Source organism: Vanessa cardui, chromosome 11 (assembly GCF_905220365.1).
Source record: "Vanessa cardui chromosome 11, ilVanCard2.1, whole genome shotgun sequence".
Classification (NCBI taxonomy): Eukaryota; Metazoa; Arthropoda; class Insecta; order Lepidoptera; family Nymphalidae; genus Vanessa; species Vanessa cardui.
Genome location: NC_061133.1, coordinates 6,338,668 through 6,360,833, shown reverse-complemented (window position 1 = coordinate 6,360,833; position 22,166 = coordinate 6,338,668). Strand labels below are relative to the sequence as shown.

The following is a 22,166-nucleotide window of genomic DNA, read 5'->3' as shown; positions in this document are numbered from 1 at the left end:
TGCAGTAATTAATTTAAACTATACAATAGATCTGTAGATATTCAAATTGTTACCGTAAAATTTAAATCTTCCGAATCTTCTTTGGTTCTTGTTTGCGACGATAGCTGGAATGTTAGAACAAGTATGGTCTGACAGGGTGCAAACCTTAAAGAGAAAACACGCTGCTAGGCCACCTTGTCCCACCAAACCAAATATTTTCCATCCATTTCTTGAGATCTTCATTTCGGTTTAAACAATAAAAACGTTTATAAAATAAAAAGATGCATTCAAAAAAAATACAAATATACCAAACAATTTTAATGTCTCACAGAGACCTCACCAGACCATTATTGTAAACTTGTAAATACATTCAATTCACCTTGAATGTAAAGTCAGAGTAAGAAAACCATTGTCAGTTCTCAAATTAATTCCTTTGTCAAGTCGTAAACTCTATTACTTTTTGAATCTAAACATCTCATCATTGCGACGCAATATGTCACTCTCGATCGGTAAAGCAGATTATCGCTCATACTGAACACATGAAAATAGATCTTAAGGTGACGAACCTTTTCTTACCCCGACTGTACAATGAAGAAAAAATAAATCCTATTGAAAAATAATTATAGATAAAACTAAAAAAGCATACAATTTATTAGAATGAACTTGACAGAGTAAAGTTCATTCTACGCAATTATATATTTTTGTTGATCAATGTAATAACGACAATAATTTATTATATAAAAAAAAAAACAAAAGAAACATATTTAATGTGTGACGTCACAAATTCAATGTAATTATATAGTTGCCTGACGTGGACTGATAACCAATAAAGTACATAAGTTATAACAAGATTATGTCAAAATCGAACATACATCTCACTGTATAAAATTTTGTTCTTATCATGGCAGCACGGCCGACAAATATAAATCACACACGCAATTAATAATCATCTCCGTCAGGAAAATATTCCTTTCACTATCAATACACTATTGAATAATGGGCACATCTCAGATCATAAGGCAGACAATAAGGCGTGTTTCTCCACAAATTCAATAGGATCATTATTGCACAGGAGTATTTTATTGTGTTTATTTATTTAAAGGGATATTCATGGCATAAAATTGAAAAGTATTAAGTGAAACAAAAATGTAGGAAAAGAAAACGAGAAAGGAGTAATAAGAAATTATGCAAAAAAAATTGAAGAAAGATAAGTTAAGAAATATCACGCATATATATATTTGAGTGGAAAATAAGGCGATACAATAAAAAATGGAGAGGGTTTCAAATCCAATTTTGTCTCATATAGGGGAATTTGAAGTTGTACCTTCAACTTGGAACCAACTTCAAATTCCCAATTTGTTTATTCATTTTATTACATACCGTAGGAGTAAGCATCTCTAGCTATTTACTTTTACCTTCTAATGTCTACACTACAACAATACTAACATGAGAAGATATTTTCATATAATGGAATCACTTAATTTAAATGAGATGTCTACACTACAACAATACTAACATGAGAAGATATTATCATATAATGGAATCACTTTACTTAAATAAGTGCACTTACAGAGCTGCGCGGCGATGTCCCGCAGCAATTGCCGCTCGGCCAGCTCGGCGGAGTCGGCGCCGGCGGCGAGGCGCGCGGCCTCCTCCCGGAGCGAGCGGTTCTCTCGCTCCAGCGCGCCAGTGCGCCGCTTCAAAAGGGCCGCCGTCGCCGCTTCTTGATCCTCTGTAGGTGAGTTTTCCTCTGTGTCATTTGTTAAAATCTACAAACAAACATCAAATATATGGTAAATAATCGGAAGTACAAAACAAATAGTCGTTTAGAATTATTATATGCAAGCATAATAAATTGAAAGTTAAAAATAAGAAACCTTAATATAATTGAAAGAAAAGTCTCATTATTTATTTTTTATCGAACTGGTCTTATTGATACTATAAAATTTAACATTTCATGTTTTTAATAATTCAACTTAATTTTATGTCTTTAATTTAAATTGGTAGGTACACCGAACAGGGCTTTTGAAATGTTTCGCAATATAACTCTGATATTATTATACATAATAATACGAAATACCAACATATAGGTGCTATATTTTCTATTCTCTCTTTTATTCATTTACTTCGTGTACGCAAAGAACCAATACGGAAAATTATTTGCTATTTTCCATATTCTTTAAGGAAGATTGTAAGGTCTTATCCGTAGTTATTCTATTTATTTCTTAAGGATAAATTTTAAGTTAAATGTGAATGCCGTTGTCATATCTGTTTACCATCCTGTATAAAGGACTTTAAGAGTTATACGACTCCAATATCAGGAGTTCACATATCACTACTTCTGTGAACTTCTAAAACTAAAACGTTAAAATTAACCACGACGAACGCAACGACATTGGTCGCAGTTTTTTTGTCAATGCATTGAATAATGTATGAATTTTTTGTAAATTATTTTTTTGTCTGTTACAATACACACGTATACTTTTTTATCATTTTAGTTTAAATTTTATCGGCTTCCGCTACAAATAACACGGAGCTTAAACGAGGTTTAAGTTAAATATTTCTTCCAAAAACATCGCCTTTTCATTTTCTCATCCGATGCAGCGTGACAACAGTATTTGATATTTGGTATTTGATATGATATGATATTTATGGAAAGTCGGACGGGTTTTACATGGAGATAGAGTAAAAAGATTTTGACCGGCAAACAATACATAAATGCTAATTAAGATCTTAACAGATGCCGGAGTTATTAGGTCATAACAGATAATTAGGTAAATTTAACTGATATCACTTGATCGACATTCCTCAATAGATTATGATAAAAATCGTAAAGATAGCCTAAAAAATTATATTTATAAAAAAATTGATATGAAATATTGATAATTTAAAATTATACTTAAATTTAAATATAGTTTTTTTTATTTTTAATTAGTTTATCGAATTAAAATGATTAATAAACAAAGCGTCAAATCTTAACAAGTTTAAACACGTTTACACCTGAGTGCGAAGACGTTTTCAAACACAGTGCAAAAGTGAGTCAATCATTATTAACTACCTCACTGTTGTAAAGCGTAGATATTGGATAAAAATTGTATGGTTAAGTAATTAGCGACCTATATTTTCTAATTATAACACATATGATTTCGATAGCTTTTAATTATGTAGTACTGTTACTAGTACTGTTTTTGCATCTTACTGTATATCAAACTTCACCAACAATATGAACTAAACTATATATATGATATATATATATATGTGTTTATATATTAACACCCTTATATTGATATCTTTGATAGGTACGACAAAGTTCCATACCAATCATATACGTACTTTATTCTAAATACATGAATAACAAAACAAATAAATCGTTTATTGACCTTTAGGCTTGATAAATAAAATCAGCTCGTAAGAAATTCTTATATACTATTTTTAACAATGTATCTCCATTTATCAATCTAAATCAGTACTTCCCAAACCATTCCAATGAAACGCGCCTCCCGAGGGAGAATAGACATTATAATGCGTTCGGAGCTTATAAAGGAAATTCGTAATTTCAAAATTTCTTCAGAATTATTTTTAAATGATAATATCATATTCAGTGTTGTAGTAAAATGTTAGAGTCGAGATGGCCCAGTGGTTAGAACGCGTGCATCTTAACCGATGATTGCGTGTTCAAACCCAGGCTAGCACCGCTGATTCATGTGCTTAATTTGTCTTTATAATTCATCTCGTACTCGGCGGTGAAAGAAAACATCATGGGGAAACCTGCATGTGACATATTTCATAGAAATTCTGCCACATGTGTATTCCACCAACCCGCATTGGAACAGCGTGGTGGAATATGTTCCAAACCTTCTCCTCTAAGGGAGAGGAGGCCTTTAGCCCGGCAGTGGGAATTTACAGGCTGTTGTTGTTGTAGTAAAATGTTAAAATTAGTATATTGCAAGATTTTCCCGTTACAAAAGTGCGTTACAAAGTTGTAAATTAAATATTACCTGCAGCAGATCGCTCTTGGCGCTGATCTCGTGCCGCAGCTGAGTGATGTGGTCGCGAGCTCCTCGCAGCTCTCCTTCGAGCGCGGTCACGCGAGCTTCGAGCCGTCCGTTCGCTGCCAGCAGCTCTTTGCCGATACGCGCCGTCAGCTCTAAATCTTTCTCTTTCTGTTAAAACAATACATTTTCTTAATGTTGTCTTAAATTTTCGAGATTATTACACATTTAAATAAAACTAGTTACAACGGATTTGAATTGCGTATATTAATTATTTTTGACATCCCGACGTTTCGAGCACTTTACAGCGTTCGTGGTCACGGGTAGACTGACCACGTCAGTCAGTATAATATACGCGATCCAATTCCGTTATAACTAGTTTTATTTAAATGTGTAATAATCTTGTACACATAACATTATTTTTATTCAATAGCAATTGGTAGCATTATCGTTTATCGTTACAATTTTCCAAATAAGAGCAGCTCTATCCTATGACGTATAAAAGCATTATAAAAGCGGAATTCTAATATGGAACTTCTAGACCTTTTCGTCTATAGTTTAAAAAACAAAGGATTCACGTTTTATTTTCATTTCCACCATAATTATAAACCTTTGTATGAGACTGATGAGATCATTAACACAATGTATTCACTAATATCTGTAGTTAAAACAGCGTATATAAACGATTTGCATAAACAAAAGCATTTTCTATGTCTTTGCTAATCACATAAACCTACTCAAATATTTGTATTTTGCTTGACTGATATGCTAACATATAATTATGTAAACTTCAAGAATATATATTCGCTTAAACACTAACAGTCTAATAAAACATATTAAAACAAGACCAGAATCATATTCCTAATATTTTTAACGTGATCGTTATTTCAAGCAGAATTTTACGTGGAATGGAACGCTAAATAAAAAATATCCTTTAAGCTATTAAGATCTTCCTAACTAATTAAACACCTCAATGATTTAATAATGACCGAAACCAACTTACTTCTTCTAGGAGCCGTGTTACCGCTTCAATGTCATTGTAGGTTTTTGTCATTTGGCTCACCCTGTTGCTGCATAGAACTGCAAAAGGAGGACTTCGCTTATATAATGACCATCTATTATACTCTTATCGAAATATAGACACAAAACAAAACTATCTGATAAGATATATAAGTAAAGAGAACAGTAACGCTTGTTAATAGCTTCAATTACTTAAGTATACACACGTATAAATAAATAAATATATTATTTCTAATGTAATGTTATATATACCTACAATATTTTTAAGTTGGGATTATTAATGTTATTTTTTTAAAGTAGATTGTGTAAGGCTGAAATTCATTCAATTTTTATTACGCAGTTTTACGCAGCACATTTAATGGATAATGTTTGCTTTGTTACAAAGCTTTTATTTAGTATCGTTGTTGCAATAAAGATAAAATATATTTTGTAAACAGCTTAATAAAAATATAAATTATGGTTATTTATTGGAGAGGCAAACATGTACAGTACAGTATTTAACAAATGGTATACTTATGCCTGTGTGTAGAACGCACACTAATGTTATATCATATCCGTAATTTTTATTTACTTAAAACAAATGACGAAGTTTCAAGTATTTAAAAACATTTAACATTTACCACATAGATCTAAAGTATTCACAACACAAGAGAATAATTCAACACACGTCATATCGAGGAGACAATTCAGTAAGTACTCGATATCCATAAACAAATCAATGTAAAACATAAGTCAGACGACTCGAAGCGTACTCGAATGTTCAATAGATTCATGCGCCGCGTCGATAAGATATCGTGAAATACAGGACATAATTAGTGATATACAATACAAATAGTAATCTAATTGATACTGACCCGCAAATATATCGTCAATGTTCGAAGTAAAAGCGTTCATGGAATCGTCAGAATTTATAAAATACGCGCTTGTAGTGAGTACAATACGTTGTCGGGGTATTGAATAATACAGATCAGTGTCACATTAACTAAAGTGAGTGCTTTCAACGTTGACATGAACCGAGCGCCGGCCGCACGACTTAGTGACTGCGTATTCAACAGCCGAGCGCCGGCTCGGAGGGCAAAACAAACTATGTATTCCATTGTGCAACATGGGAAAACTGGAGTACAGATATAACAAACAATTGTTTTGACAGCAATCGGTGCATTGTATTGAGTTTGAAAAAAGCGCTTTAATCCCTTATGATACATGTAGATTCGAATCAATCAAAGGTTAACAACCATCACCATGATTCAGTATTTAGAAACCGAAGTGCTATGTGTAACACAGGGTAAACAATGGGTGATTACTGAAGTGTGCTAAGCCTTCACATAATTACCAGAACCAATAGCAATCATATTACATAAACTGAGCTTATTAAAGCAACTGCGTTCCAACCTTACTACTTAATTAAAGTAATTAAAACACCGCTAGTTAAGTTTTATTCGAATAATTGTATTAATCGAATAAAACGACTTAGTGCGTTTAGAATCTTATACAATAACAAAGTACAGATTTAATATAACAATGGAATTAATTATTTTTAAAAGAGAACATAATATTATAAATTTTAAAGACAACAATTAAAATATGTTGCATCTAATGATGCTACTTTCTATTGAAGCAAAAAATCATCAGTGGGAACAAGTCGTTAATAGTAGATTCCATGCGAACATATTTTTTCTCAGTCTTACCTAACAGAGCTGGGATACAACGGATATTGATTGTGTATAGGTTACGTCTCTCTCAGAGCAAATAGAATCGTTTTTTATTTTCTTTTATGTAACAATTTCTACATATTTCATTGTAATCCCTCCTACTGTTATAGTGTATGCTATCTGATCATAATATTATCAATACTTAGTTAAGCTGCGCTCTGTTTACACCGGTTCTGATTCACTGTACATGATCAAGTGAAAGTAAACGGCCCTGTGTACGGTCCGATCAAGTTTTATGTGTGTTGGGCTCTAAGACATAATGAATTAACCCACTGTTCCACTGTAAAGATAAAGACCTGTTGTATTTTTTAATTAAAACACCGAGGAACATATGCTGCTTAGTAGCTTAGATCTATTGAAAATAGTGATGAAGAATTGAGAAAATTTTAAAAGAAAGGAAAATTCAGATAACGTGAAAACAGTATTAAAAGAAAGAAGCGAAAGAGGATTAAAAAAAAAAGAAAACATTCAAACTTTATGGCCAAGGAAAGCATGATGCAGAAATTGAGACGACATGTAGAAACTGATGCAGGCGATGAGGTGAGGTGTCTAGAGGCTATTTCGGCGTCGGATAGTAACTGTACCTCGATCAAGGAGCAAGGTCCGTATAACGCGAAAGTAGAGTCGGCCGAACCTGTCCCGTGCCAAATGGTACAGGAAGTCGGGGTACTCGCCGAGACACTCTCGGAGTTCCGCGTCTGGTAGGAAGCTCAGCTCTTGGAAGAGCTCGCGATCGAAGCCGGGCGGCGGCGAGGCGCGCGAGCCCCCCGCGCACCCCGCGCCCGAGCCCGCACCACCCTCCGCCGTGACGCGCCCGAGCCGCGAACATCGGCTCCGCCCGCCTTAAGCCGGCGATGATTCTCCTCCGACCCCTCACACTTGTGTATCACTTAACTTGTCCACTTCTTTATAATGTAGCACAAATTTTATTGGAAGTCTGTCCGATTTTGTAATATTCTTCTACTAGATCGTGATATCATATTTACACAACGCTAAAATAAATATTTGCTTTGACGCTACAAATATATGAAAATCGTGTTGAACTCGTTATAGTGAACAACAGAATCCACTAATCGAGCGAACAAACTATTACCACAATTGAACAAACATTAAAGGAACTACCAGACTCACAACTGTTTTTCCGATGGACGTGTCTACATCTAAATATATATACATATTTTAATATTTAATTCTGCAATGGCAAAGTTACTCTTATACTCGATGTGTTTGTAGAACCATATTTAATCGTCTGAATAAGTAGTTTTATTTAACGCAGACTCAAATTACATAATATTATTGATTACAAATAGTAGTTTAACTATTCAAAAATGTCTTCATAAACAATTTTTCGTTTCATACAAAGGTTTGTAAACATTCTATTTTTTAGTTTAATCAATTGTATTGATTCCATCATGACCACCATCATTGTTTATTTCAACATGATTTAACAATACTATTCGTTTGTTATCTAATACAAAGCCTAAATCCCCTTTACTAAAGTTTCAATTGAGTTGTATAATTGAAATTTTAATTTTTCTGTTAATGTACATATTCAAGCGAATATTTCATCCGAAGATTTAATTTAAAACAACAGTTGTGTAATTAAATATTATCCCCTAGCATCGTAATCATAAAACTTTGTTTTGACAAATATATCTAATCTAAGCATCAATATAACTTTCAGTGGCCCAAATTCAAATTGATTAAAATTTAAACGAATAGGTTTCACTTTCCATTTAAAATCAAAATAATTACTGTATCTGCAGTCACCTATACAGAAAAAAATAGATATATGATAATTCCTTTTAATTTATAATATTTCAATGAAAATATTATAGAAGTATGTTGTTGCAATTATGGTGACGTAATGGTTTTATTTATACAAAATCATTTTTCTCATGTGTTATTTAATCATGAGCGAGTTTTACGGCCGCTAAGTGAATAAATAGACGATTTATTTCTATGTGTAAACGTTACAAGATTTATAATCTTTACTGAATGCTAACCTTAAACAACGTACTATTTAAATAACAACAAATAAGTTATGCATGAAACGTTTCGTTTCAGTTCTTAGACAGTAGTCAACATAACTTAATAGCAAACTTTGATTGACTCAATACGGAAGAGAGGAAATTAAAATAGACCATTTTGCACAATTCATATAACCTAGAAACGTCATAATAAATAATCCTAGGTATAAAATAATTTAATATAGATTACGATACCAGAAACTAGGTAAAAACCTCATAGGATTATGCTATTAAGTACTTGTGTGATATTCTACAATTTATAACCAGATTGAGTTGAAAACTACTATCGCGCGAATGAGGGAGTTCTTAAAGGTCGCTTTGCACGTGATTCAGTAATGACGTAGAACAACCTTGTGTCAGTCGTGTATGGCAAGTTTTTGACACGGATAACTTATTCCATTTACTGTTCGTTGCTAATGTAATTGCTTTTCGCAACGAAAGAGTCATGACGAATTAAAATTAAAAAAAAAAAAAAACTTTAAAATATATTTTTTATACAGATATTGGCAATAATTGTAAATTAGTTTTATTTTTGATGTGGGTAGTATAATGGTAATATCACAAATATTCGAAACCTTTCAATAGCGATAACGATAAGTATTGTAATGAAAGTATATATTTTTTACAGTATTCATATTTCTTATATGTATTTTTTTACAGATTTTTACCCATATTGAAACTTACTTTAAATTGTAATTTATAATAAACATAGAAGTGTGCCAGAAAGAATATTAATTGAGGACAATATTCGTTAGATAACGATAAGATAAAATTTATTCCTCGACATTTTCAAGGCCTCTGTTAATTAAATTTAGTTTTTTAACTTAACTTTAAAATTATAACTCGCAAAAGAGAGAGCAGTTATATTATTACATACATCTTACTACTGTACTTCTCATACTATCATATAAATCAGACCAACACAATATTAATCAGCTATTAACTGGGAAATAATATAATAATGATGAATTAACTATTGCACTTAAACATTTTTTTTAATTATACGATTTCTTTTTACTAACGGTTTCAGCATTTGAGGCCGACGTTAATAAACTTTCACGATCAAATGCAAGCACTTTTAGAGAGACACGCAATTCAGTCACATACGCGGGTATCGCGGAACGAATACGACAACGTCCATTTCCGTCCACAACCAAGCAGTCACTAAAAAATGTATAGTACGCTGCTAAGTAGCAAGTGCTACTTTTGCAAAACTAACTACAAAGTAAATTAACTCTTATACTTTTAGCTATACAATTTATTTTCGCACGTTCTCGTCATCGAGCTTCTAAGACGCGGATACTTTGCTGCATTTTAAACGTATGCGCAATTGACTCAATAGTCAATACCAAATAACTTTGTACTGTAATTAGAACTAACGTTGAGTCGACATCACTGTTACTTTGCAAAGAGACTTTAAAGTAGTTACTTATATATTGATTAGCATCTTGAATAATAATTTGTTAGTCATCAATTTTGAATATAAAAGTACACAGTATGACGACGATAAAATTTTAATTAAAATTTTCGCACGTTATTTTATTCAGCGCCATAATAATATCACATACAATTTGTTATTTTATTATTACGCAAAAGAAAAGTGTCTTGTGAATATCCCATAGCTATGCACATGCATTCTCTTACATTAAGAAAAGGGTTGTGGAGCTACATCGCACTGCACTTTGGGTTGGTATAAAAGTTATTGTATAACAAAATTATATATTTATTTCTCTTACCCTAATACCATTTGTTTTGGTTGGGTACGCTTATATTGCGGTTTATTTTTGGTTAAATTAGAACTATTTGACTTTAACTGCTGACCGAATTACTGCCTGTCAGGACTCAGGACTATTTCCCTTATTACGATTGCTATTGTTAGAAAATTAGCTCCCTACTACTATATGAGGTGGTTGAAGCTATTACCTATTGATATACCAATCAAATAATTTACGTCTACTTTAAAAACATCCATTATATGTCTTTACTACAATACATTCTGTAGTACTTATGTGGGATAATTTTCTATATAAATAATAAATATAATATATAATTTTCTAATCGAAATACAAAATAACATAATAGACTATAGAGATCTAGCTTGTATGCAAAAATAGATGAAGTATTTGGTATATTTGTTTAAGATTAATAGACTTCGATAATGGTTACACAAATGTGTATACAAAAAAAAAGTACATACATGTAATTTTTCATGGCGGACGAGAAGGCTTTACTATTAAATCGACGTGAAAAGTCGCCACTAGATGGCGCTACAGCACGACAACTTCTGAACCGTTCAATCGATCGCCTTGACAATTAGGTATACCTAAACGCAGAGTTGGGAAAATATATTTGGGCATGTCGTATCGGAGACCAACAAGTTTAAAGCGTCATTATAATGCATTAGTTAGTAAAATATAAAATTGCCTATTTATATGGGCTGTTTAACAATATTTTACAGGAGCATGTAACAGAATCTGACAAAGATTGGTCAGTCTTTGATCGTTGAACGGCATAGAAAATCAAGTACTCTATCTAGTGGCAGGTTCGACAAAATGGACAGTATAAAAACCATATATCATAAAATAATATACATAATTATTATGATGATGTCGATCTCTAATGATTTAAAGTAGAATATTATAAATCCTGGAGTATTATATTTTTATTTACGTTTGAAAAAAACAGGGAAAACGTCTGATTCATGAGGACGATGAAAGTTTTATTACAAAAGGGAAGCAATTCAAATAATTACATTCGATATTTTGATTGGGTAAATATAAATTACTTTCTCTTGCATTTCTACCGATATTACACTAAAACTAAAGTATCTCGTAACAATAATCCTTGGGGCGTTTATAGCCCGCATAGAATGTACGTATCTTATAATAAATACGAAATAATCTCTTTACAGATACCGCTATAATGAGAAACAGGTTTTTATGTTAATTATTCTCTATTCTAGCGTAATGCACTTTATTTTCTCTGCTTCATAGACTTATGTAATATGAAAGTTAATTTTCATACGAGTTTCGTCAAGGAAATCATAATTCATTTTGTGTTATGTGTATCGTTCTCACCAAATATTTATTACATCAAGACTAAAATTTTTCGTATTACTCAGTACTAACCAACAGATAAACTAATTTTGTTTGTTCTTCATAATTTTATTTGATGGTCACTTTGTTTTTTTTTCTTCTAATAAATCCTACATGAGTTTTAGATAAAATAAATGTGACATCGGAGGCCGTCATCGTATTTAAATGTTTATATAGATACAGAAAGATAACAATAGGCTTGACCTATGATATATATGATTGAGTTTTAAGGAACCAACCAAGTAGTAACAAGTAATAATTTAATTAATATACTAAATAAGTAAATAAATAACAATGAACATATTAATTATGCTCTCACGGTCAATATAACGGATAGTCTGGCGGTGGCTCACAGCTGTTGCGGGGTGCGGGGCGCCGTGATCGCCGTCGCGACGCGCTTTTCCCAATCCCGAACACACCTTAATCGATTGCACGCCAACTCCAAAATTAAATATGTACCGTATTCCAGCGCGTCCTTCGCAAAATACTGACCATCGGGAGTTCGAGAGACGAATATTCCGGCAAACGTTGCAAATACTTAACTTAAATAACTAATAAACTGTATAAAAATCTTATGTAAGGCGTATAGGAATTTTATCACAAATCGATTTTTTAAAATAATGAGGTCACGACCGCGACGGAACTTTTCAGGAACGCTGGCTAACCAGGACAGAGGGACGGTTGCGGTAAATCAGTAAGCAATGCAATGCAACGGTGCACCGTTGTCCGCGCTAAACATAGAGATGTTCGACGCAGCTCGTTCGAAGCGGTGCACAAAAGGAGGCGGCGCGGCGGCGCGGTGCCGCGGTATCGATCGCCGGAAGGGTGAGCACGCGTGTCGCGTGGCTACCGGCGCGACCGGCACTGGTACTCGTGCCGAAGCGCCGCGCATGCGCTCTGACCGCATTCGCGAGACTGGCATGTCGCTTGCCGCAACGTACATTACATTACACAGAACAATGTTCTTATCTATTGAACGATTTCTACACGCTTTTACCGATATGCTCCGTATATAATTACTAAGATTACGCACCAATTTTCAAATAAAATTTGCTGTAAGGTCAAGTTCACAATAACTATTATTACTGATCGTTATGATTTTTCTCGAAAACCAATTTCACGTGTTATTTCTTATGAATAATTAGTTGAATAATTATGACATCTCAAAAGTAACCTATAGCGTTAAAATAAACCATATTAGGTTTTCAATTATTGTCAAATTTGTTAAATAGTAAATCATATTTATAATTGGGTATCGCTAAAAATATATACTTTTCCAAATTAAGTAAAAAACATTGTAAGATCAAAATGATTTTTACAAGAAAGTCCAATATCAGACCTCATCAAATTTTGTCATATAAATATACAAGTAAGCCGGTAAACGTCTTACAGCTGAGCTAAGCCACCTTTCCTCTCCTTTTAAGAAAAAGATTAGGACTATAAAGTCCGGAGGAACAATACTCAAGGAATAATCCTTTAAAAGTTTTCATCAATCCTATAAGATTTATAGAGAATTACTAGACAAATTTATTACTTAAATTTACCACAACAATGAAGTTCACTTTAAGAATTTATAACCGAACGTAAAGAATCATATATACATTAATTTATAGATTTCCATATAGCCTATCAACATATTTATAGATTTTTATAAATATAAGCAATAATACTTCAAAAGATAATTCATCTAGCTGCATTGACGTTTTTAAATAAAGTGTTTAAAGAAGTCCAACATAAAAATAAATTAGAAAACAAACAATGAAACTGCGATAACAATATTCAGGTTAATCAAATAAAACATTTCTCTGAAACATTATTCTTCTTGAAAAAATAACATTAACAACCCAGATACTTTATTTTTATCTGAAGTCTAGTTTCGAAAATAGATACGAATTTATTCTGGATGATATAAATAAATAAGACATAAATACGTGTGAAGATGAATTGTGGAAATTTGACAAGATATTCTTTAAGTATACTGAATAACAATGGTTATTCTCAGGTCACGTCATATTACACAAGACATTGGTGTCAATTCTTTTGCGAACAATATGCAATAAATTAATTTAAAAGGACTAAATAATTTGCTATCTATTTAACTCATTAGCAAGATGACCTAGTATGGAAGAAGAATCCAGAAAACCCAATGTTACAAAACGTGGATGTTAACCAATTTGTAATTCCAAACCCTGCAAGCACCGACGATTTTTTATATGATTTATTTGTATTTATGATTCATTGTGTGATATATGAAGGTTGTACATCCTGAAGAAACATGCTTGGTGATGTATAAAATTCAATCTATAATATTTCACTTTCAAAGGTTCTTAGCGTATGGCCGATGAGTATGAGCACTGTTGCCCACTTACCATCAGATGGCCGATTTGCCAGTCCGCTTATGCCATAACAAAAAAACTCCAAATCAATTTTTCAAGAGGAAGAGGAAGAGAAAGCCGCGGGGCTTTAGCCCAAACGAGGGACATTTAAAGCCTGTTGAGTGAGCCATAGCAATATATTTAGTCCTTTTATTTTAACATTTAGTTTACAGATCTCGTACATCAGAATCTACATCAATGCTGACTATTTTCCTATAATCACATATTAAATCTATATATTTCAAAATAAGTCAATAAATTAATACATTATTTACTCACGAAAATAATTGAGCGTCTCCCTGATTTGGTCAGGTGTAAGTGCGAGATCTTCCGGGCTGACTGGCAGCGCCGGCGATGGTATGAACCAATCTTGATTTTCGTAACCTGCAAACCAAAACAATATCCTATAAAACCAGCACTACACTCACACAACCGATTTAAACGAAAGTGTTTGAAAAAACTCTAATTATATTCACAAAATGTAGCAGTTCTAATTCAATAATTTAAAAAAACTCGTAGACGTACAGTTACAGTTGCCAAGCGTTCCTAACTATCAATACTGTATCTACCTTTTTCCATTAATTTGCAAAGAAAAGCAAGTGTTCAAATTCATCACATAATAGCTGGAAAAACTAAATAGTAACACTTCGCTATCAAATTATTCCAAACATAGAAACGGCTACGTTAGAGGAGCGCTGAATCACACCTTCAACATTCCCCGTCCACTTTCAATCCAGTTTGTTCCTGTTTTCGGTATCACGTGACTTAATCTACGACATTCTACGGTAATAGTAAGCCGGCAGACTCGTGCAGTTCATTCTAAATTATTTGTACTTTTTGTATGCGCGTAGAACTTGTATTGTTATTTTTTTCTTCTTTAATTATGTAGACGGTAAATAACTGTAGATAATTTGATACAATTATTGTATCAACATTCGCTTTTAACGTTTGTTACTAACGCACTAAGGATTTTCGTGAATAAAAACTAAGAGTCGACGCTCATGTACGCACTAGAGACTGAATACTGAGTAGTCATTATGGGATGCCTGTAATGCCATAGGCCTGCTAATGGCACGCTAGTACTTGCAGCCAGTTGACAGATGGCACGCATGAGACCGGTTGGGAATGCGCTCTGGTCAGCGGACGATGACTCTTACGATGAGACACCATTATTTATAGCGTCATCGGGCGACACGACGCTGGCGCCGGAAACCGCGCCTTACACTTACTGGGACGGAACAGCTTTGAGAGTCCCGACCACGCCAGCTCTGATTAAGATCTTCAAATTTTCAAACACTCACAATTTTTCTTTTATAAAAAATAAATAAAATAGCGCACGAGCTATGCGCTATTTTTTCCAATGAATAATAAAGTACATGCATTTGTTTTTATTACACTATTATTAAAGTAGTAAAAACGGCCGCAAAGCTTTAATAGAATGACCATTTTATTGATTAGGCAAGATCACACTAACTTGAATCATAGTTTTTATTCACGCTAATCAACCAATACTTCGAGACCAATCGGTTGAATATTCACTGATTTTTTTAGTCACTTTCATTATAGTAAAGGCGTAAATAAATAAAACTCTCCTATTATAATCGAGTTATCTCTCAATTCGTCACAAAATAAATTTTATACAATTGTTATATCTGCGATTATGCAAAATTATATATGAGGCCGTTAATTATTCATGTATTAACGTTAAATAGACAAGAAAGTTAAGAGTAGATGAATATAACGAAACACAAAGTGAAAACATGAGAAAGCGCACATCTTATAGTACAAGATTATAATTCTATCCTCGTACGCAAATACATGACATGATTAACTTTACTTAAATACGTCTTTTCAAACATTGGATTCTAATGAGATAATTGATTTCATTCACATTTCTTGGAAATAGACAAATAAAAAAAAAATCAATACGTGGTTGTGTATACTGTGTTCTTTGTCGCACATTTTTTGCCGGCTTACGTTGTGAATCTAATTAATTCGTGTAAAAACTTCTCGAGTACTGACTGCGTTGAAGGTCGTGTCAATTGAAATGTTAAATTACTGAGTAAATCATCTTTGAAATGATAATATTGTTACAATCTCGTCATTTAAATGAAATTTTAAATAGATCTCTGTTTACTGTCGTAGTTTATTACGAAACTATAATACCGATAGAAAATCTTTAATATAATATTCAATATTTGAAATCGAAGTACTTATATTCACAGTAAATATATTCATATTTGAAATAGAAATAGAAAAAAAAATAGAAACATGGAAATCTGTTTCCTCAAATTATGATTAATTTTCAACCGACTTCCAAAAGGAGGAGGTTATCAATTCGTCTGTATTTTTTTTTTTTATGTTTGTTACCTCATAACTTTTTACTGGGTGGACCGGACCGATTTTGATAATTTTTTTTTTTTGTTTGAAAGGTAGTGCTTCCCGTGGGATCCCATTTTTTTTTTTTTTTCCGATGATGGTATCCGTATGAAAACGACATAAGTCTTAAATTTGCATTATGTATATGCGCGACAAATAGGTGAATAACTCAAAATTGGTTGGCATCATTTTGATGATTCTTTTTTTATTATAAAGGATATACTTTAAGGGTAGTTTGGTGAAAGTTTGGTAAGGTTCTGACCACAGGATCCATGACAAATTAAGGGAACGGGAGGGAACGGAACAATTCTGAGGAGCACGTTAGCAATACTCGGTCGAATCTTTTATTTATGGGTTACTTGGATATTTGAATCACCTTCCGGAACGTGGTTATGTTCATGTAATTGTCATAATCGAATATTATAATCAACTAGCGACCCGCCCCGACTTCTCACGGGTGCAATACTGATACTAAATATACTAAAGAATTTGTTTATTTACGACATCACATTGCAAACTTCTAAAATTGTCAGTGTTTCTTTACTATATTATTCATTTATTATATGCACAAACCTTCCCCTTGAATCACACTATCTATTAAAAAAAACCGCATCAAAACAACAACATTTCTTAAAGTATTCTCGTATTGTTTTTTGATAGGTATAGTATAGGGTTGGCTGACACCGGCTCCAAATATAACAATAACTATAACTACATTATATAATCGTAAATCGACTTTTAAATAGTCTAATATTTTTCATTTCATTTTACCTAGGAGGACTCTCAAAAATATGTTAAATATGCAATTATTTTTATTACTTTTTAGTGCATTTTAATTTGTTTTAAAATACTGTTTTGTTTGAAGTCGGTTTTTCTTCTTGTTAAAATTTTATTTATCAAATTAGAAAAACGTTTTTCGAAAATCGAACACTAAACGAGAATTAGTACATTTAACAACAAATTACAGAATTGTGTTTACAATCATTATATATAAAAAAATAAAAATATAAACACGTGTCTAGAGAATATATGTTATTGTTTGTAATCAATTGTTTTAGTACAAATGTGAAAAACAATACATCTATAAAACAACAATCGGACGTAAAATAAAACAGCTGTGGTTAGCATAGTTCATGACTATAGTACATTTTTATTTACAAATATTGACCTACTGCATTTTATTAAAACTAACATATCAACATTAAACTATTTTATATATAAAAAACAAAATACATAACATGTGTGCTTAATGAAATACGCCTTAACTGCAGTAAACAAAGGCTATTATTGTATGTTAGTTTTATATTTAATACCGTGCGTTAAATTCTTAGCGAGTGCACACTATTATATATAGAAGGTAGTGTTTAAACAGCTATAAAATATCATTGTGTCACGTGCTAGAATTTACGAAGCGACTACCAAACACCTGACCGGTAGACCTTTAAAACTTAAACTATTTTACTTACTCAACTCGCCAGCTGAGACATTCAAAAAACATTTAAATACACAACATTTTAAAAGTAGATCGTTTTATATTTATAAACCGTATGAATGAGTTAACTTGGCTGACATTACAGGAGAAAGGATTCTTGGCAATCGTCTATTGTTAAGTTGAACACGATTCGTTTTTAGATAGGACGTGACTCTTTCAACACGATACAGCATTATGTAATTTAAAAAAAAAAAATATTTGGAACGCGTTTTAATCTTCTTTACACATCAACTACTTTAATTAGAATTTCCTCTTTGTGCGTTCATATTGAAACATTTCTCAATTTCATTTCTCATAATAATTATACAAAACATCTGTATGTTTATAATATAAAATCGAAGATAATTGTTTTGCTACAAAGAAATGGTTACTACACAAATTACTTGAATTTTCCATTTATAGTAAACCATATTACCTAACGACGTTTTTAATAGAGAATTTACTTTATACGAGTAATCCAGAACCTAATCAGATGTTTATTATAGGATGACATTTAAGGTATGTACAAGAATTTCTTCTCAAAATATACATAGCGTGAGAAAAAGTTACGAACATAGGTACCTAATTTTAGATACACACCTATTTTTTCTAATAAAAAGTCATAAGCCAAGATCTAAGATCTTAAAATGTGGACGTAAAAATTTTTTTATCCCTTTTGCTTCTTACATTTTTTCCATCAAGCACTTACACTAATACCAATATCAATAAAAAATACATTTAAAAATAATATGCGTGCTGTTTAGTTTTATAGTCGTATAACTTTGTTTAAAAATTAAAAACCTTATACTTTAACAAAAGATATTAATTGGCATCATGCGATTTTAATTAGAATCAAACAAATGTTATCCGCATTATTTATCGAATGATATAAAAACTAGAGTAAAACGATATTAATTTTTTTTAAATCTTGTGGCATGTGTCTTCTATTTATATGGGTACTTTATGTTTATAAATTATATATCTGTCAGTGATATTTACCTCCAAACTGTGTGAGACTGTCGGCTCTCAGGCGATACTTTGGTATATGCTCTTGAAGAAGGCTGACAATTTCTACCTCAGGCACCTCCTCGCTATTGCACAGCTCTGTAGGCAAAAACAAATTGCATCAATTACAATTCTAATTTGAAACATTCATTAATAATAAGAATTCGTTTTAGAGTATAAAATCCCATAAGTTTTAAATTTTAAAAGGTATTCTTTTAGATTGATAAGTGAAAACAGAAATGACATCATAAGGTCGCTGAATGATAAAGAAATGAAAGTATGAATGAGACGATAAAATTTGTTCAGCACATATATATTTTCATTTTACAATCATCAAATAAAAAAAATGTAGAATATTTGCTTGATAGAAATATCACACATTAAAAAAGCCGGCTAAATTGTAGTCAAATTTTGCGTTTTTAAGAGTCGAGATGGCCCAGTGGTTAGAACGCGTGCATCTTAACCGATGATTGCGGGTTCAAACCCAGGCAAGCACCGCTGATTCATGTGCTTAATTTTAATTTGTCTTTATAATTCATCTCGTGCTCGGCGGTGACGGAAAACATCATGAGGAAACCTGCATGTGACAAATTTCATAGAAGTTCTGCCACATGTGTATTCCACCAACCCGCATTGGAACAGCGTGGTGAAATATGTTCCAAACCTTCTCCTCAAAGGGAGAGGAGGCCTTTAAACCAGCAGTGGGAATTTACAGGCTGTTGTTGTTCTGCGTTTAACAAAGAATCACGGTAAACGTTGGGTTAAAACCAAATCGCGGTACCTACATTTTATAAAATCCATTGGAAATGTTTTAATTTCATTATTTTTTATTTGCCAAATGCATAATCATCAACTGAAATAAGTTTTCGTTGCCATAATTGTGCACTGATAATAATGTTTGCGCGAAGAAATTAAATTTATAAATTCTGTAAACTAAAACAAAGATAAAATTTGAACAATACAAGAAACAAATGTAGAGTAAGTAGCTTAATTATAATGTGTCTGGAAAATCGAACTTGGCGGAATGCGATTTCAACATTATTGAGTTATAACTACATCGAATGGGAGTGAGGAGTCTACAGACTGCATCTAGTATGAAGCAGACAGAATCGATAGCGAACGCTCTCGGAGCATGCGACTGACCGCGCCATCTGCGGGGACGTACATCGCATCTTATTTTATATCACGAACCAAGTGATTAACACTTTACAATAAATTTACATTAAACGAAAATCAAGCAGCTTATGCAATTGTGCATATATTTACTTCGACTTTAAAAACATGCACATACAATTTGCATCGTGCTAAACTATACTTATAAAACCGCGTGATGCTATGTGACGATGAAAGCAATATATCCTAAATGATCAAACCACGAATATTTATTTACACGTAGTAAATATCAGACGTCTTCAAAGTGAAAATACTATTTTAATTTGGATTGAAAATCTTATGTAAGAATTTCTTAAAGCGTTGAATGTGTTTTAAATAAATCACGGACAAAAAAGAAAATCCCACGTAAACATAAAAATAAGAAATATCATTATCACTTTTTAGCATGGGGTTATGTTTAAGGGAGGAGATAATAACATCCTATTGAAAATGTTTTACCTAATTCAGATAAGTTAATTTATTATATAACCTGTTAAAAAAATACGTTGTTTATTCTTTTAAACGGAACCTCTGCTTTAAACTTTCTTTTTCATTATAGCATCCTTGCCTTTGACAGGTAGAATTTTATAGTACCTAAAATTGTTAATGTTTGAGGCATACGACACAGCATTTTCGAATAATTAAAACAGTAAAAGAATATTTGAATTCTATTTGCGTTCTTTTGAATAAGCGAGTCGTCCGGTACGAGACTGGCGATAGCATGCAAAATTAATGAATATAATTTTTTTAAATAATCGAAAGTTGCATTTTTTAAATCTTTGTCTCATTAGCGTTACCATTTAACATTATACGCAAATAAAGAATGTAAAAAAATATTTTTATTATTACTCATTAAATGAAACAGGCATTTAGTCTTGTTTGCCTTCTATTTAGGTCAGTTTATATAAAATTCAAAACAGACAAGTGACATATCACACTATTACTACGACAAATTAACTAACTGTTACGTTAGACTATTAACGCTTCCCTGAAAAAGTTATGTCAACCACATATTGCGCACCTACATGGTAACATACGAAATGTTACATTCAATAGAAACAACTTTTCTATTCATTTATATCTTTAAACGTACACAAAGGTATCCTTCTTGGGGCGAGGTATCCGTTTCTATAGTAAAATTTCGCAAACATTTTCAATTTTGCGGTTTTATAAATTCAAATTACACATATTTGTAAGAAATACATTGGTAAAGAATGCATATTATTCAATACAAGATTATACAGACGATAAAAAAGCATGGAATCAATACTTGTTGACTTCCAGGCAGGATATATTACATACATATATGATTGTATTATAAGGTAACACCGGCTCCAAATATAACAATAACTATAACTACGTTATATAATCGTAAATCGACTTTTAAGTAGTCTAATATTTTTCATTTCATTTTACTTAGGACTCCAAAAAATATGTTGAATACGCATTATTTTTAGACTTTAGTGCATATTTATTTGTTTTTAAATAGTGTTTTTTTAAGTCGGTTTTTCTTTTTGTTAAAATTTTTATTTATTAAATGTTGAAAAAGAGTAACTACTGTGTTTCTTGCCGGTTCTTCTCGGTAGAATCAACTTCCCGAGCCGGTAGCAGCGTCACTTATATTGTTATATGACGAATCAGGAGTGCTTGTAAAAGCCTTCTTGAATAAATTATATTTTGATTTTGAAAGAAAATTATACCAATAATTAAACTTGAAATACAAAATTTCCTTGTTTGTAATCTTTAATTGTTTATTATCAGCCAAGTTTACAGCAATTGAATATCACGTGATAGGCAAGACTCAGACATTGTTTAGAATATTATTTGTATTTACTATTTCTATACAACATTTGTATTAAAATTGTAAAGGCAATATAATATTGGTATCATTAAAACATCATAACTATTAATATATAATTATAATATAATCAGTTTCGTATTGTTTCGAATACAATA

The 22,166-nt window shown here is 32.1% G+C and overlaps 1 protein-coding gene across 17 annotated transcripts in view; it reads right to left on the bottom strand.

The window, feature by feature from the left end:
* LOC124533743 (trafficking kinesin-binding protein milt) overlaps window positions 1-22,166 on the bottom strand; it is a 35,207-nt gene that overhangs the window by 6,449 nt on the left and 6,592 nt on the right. For 2 of the 17 annotated variants that reach the window (XM_047109201.1, XM_047109198.1), the window contains 5 exons: window positions 19,053-19,157; window positions 14,483-14,587; window positions 4,975-5,051; window positions 3,978-4,142; window positions 1,550-1,748 (listed from right to left, as the gene is read on the bottom strand). In XM_047109201.1, the coding sequence (XP_046965157.1) occupies window positions 1,550-1,748; window positions 3,978-4,142; window positions 4,975-5,025 (415 nt within the window). In that variant the 5' untranslated portion in view covers window positions 5,026-5,051; window positions 14,483-14,587; window positions 19,053-19,157. The other 15 variants (XM_047109202.1, XM_047109206.1, XM_047109208.1 and 12 more) reach the window with 15 other exon arrangements.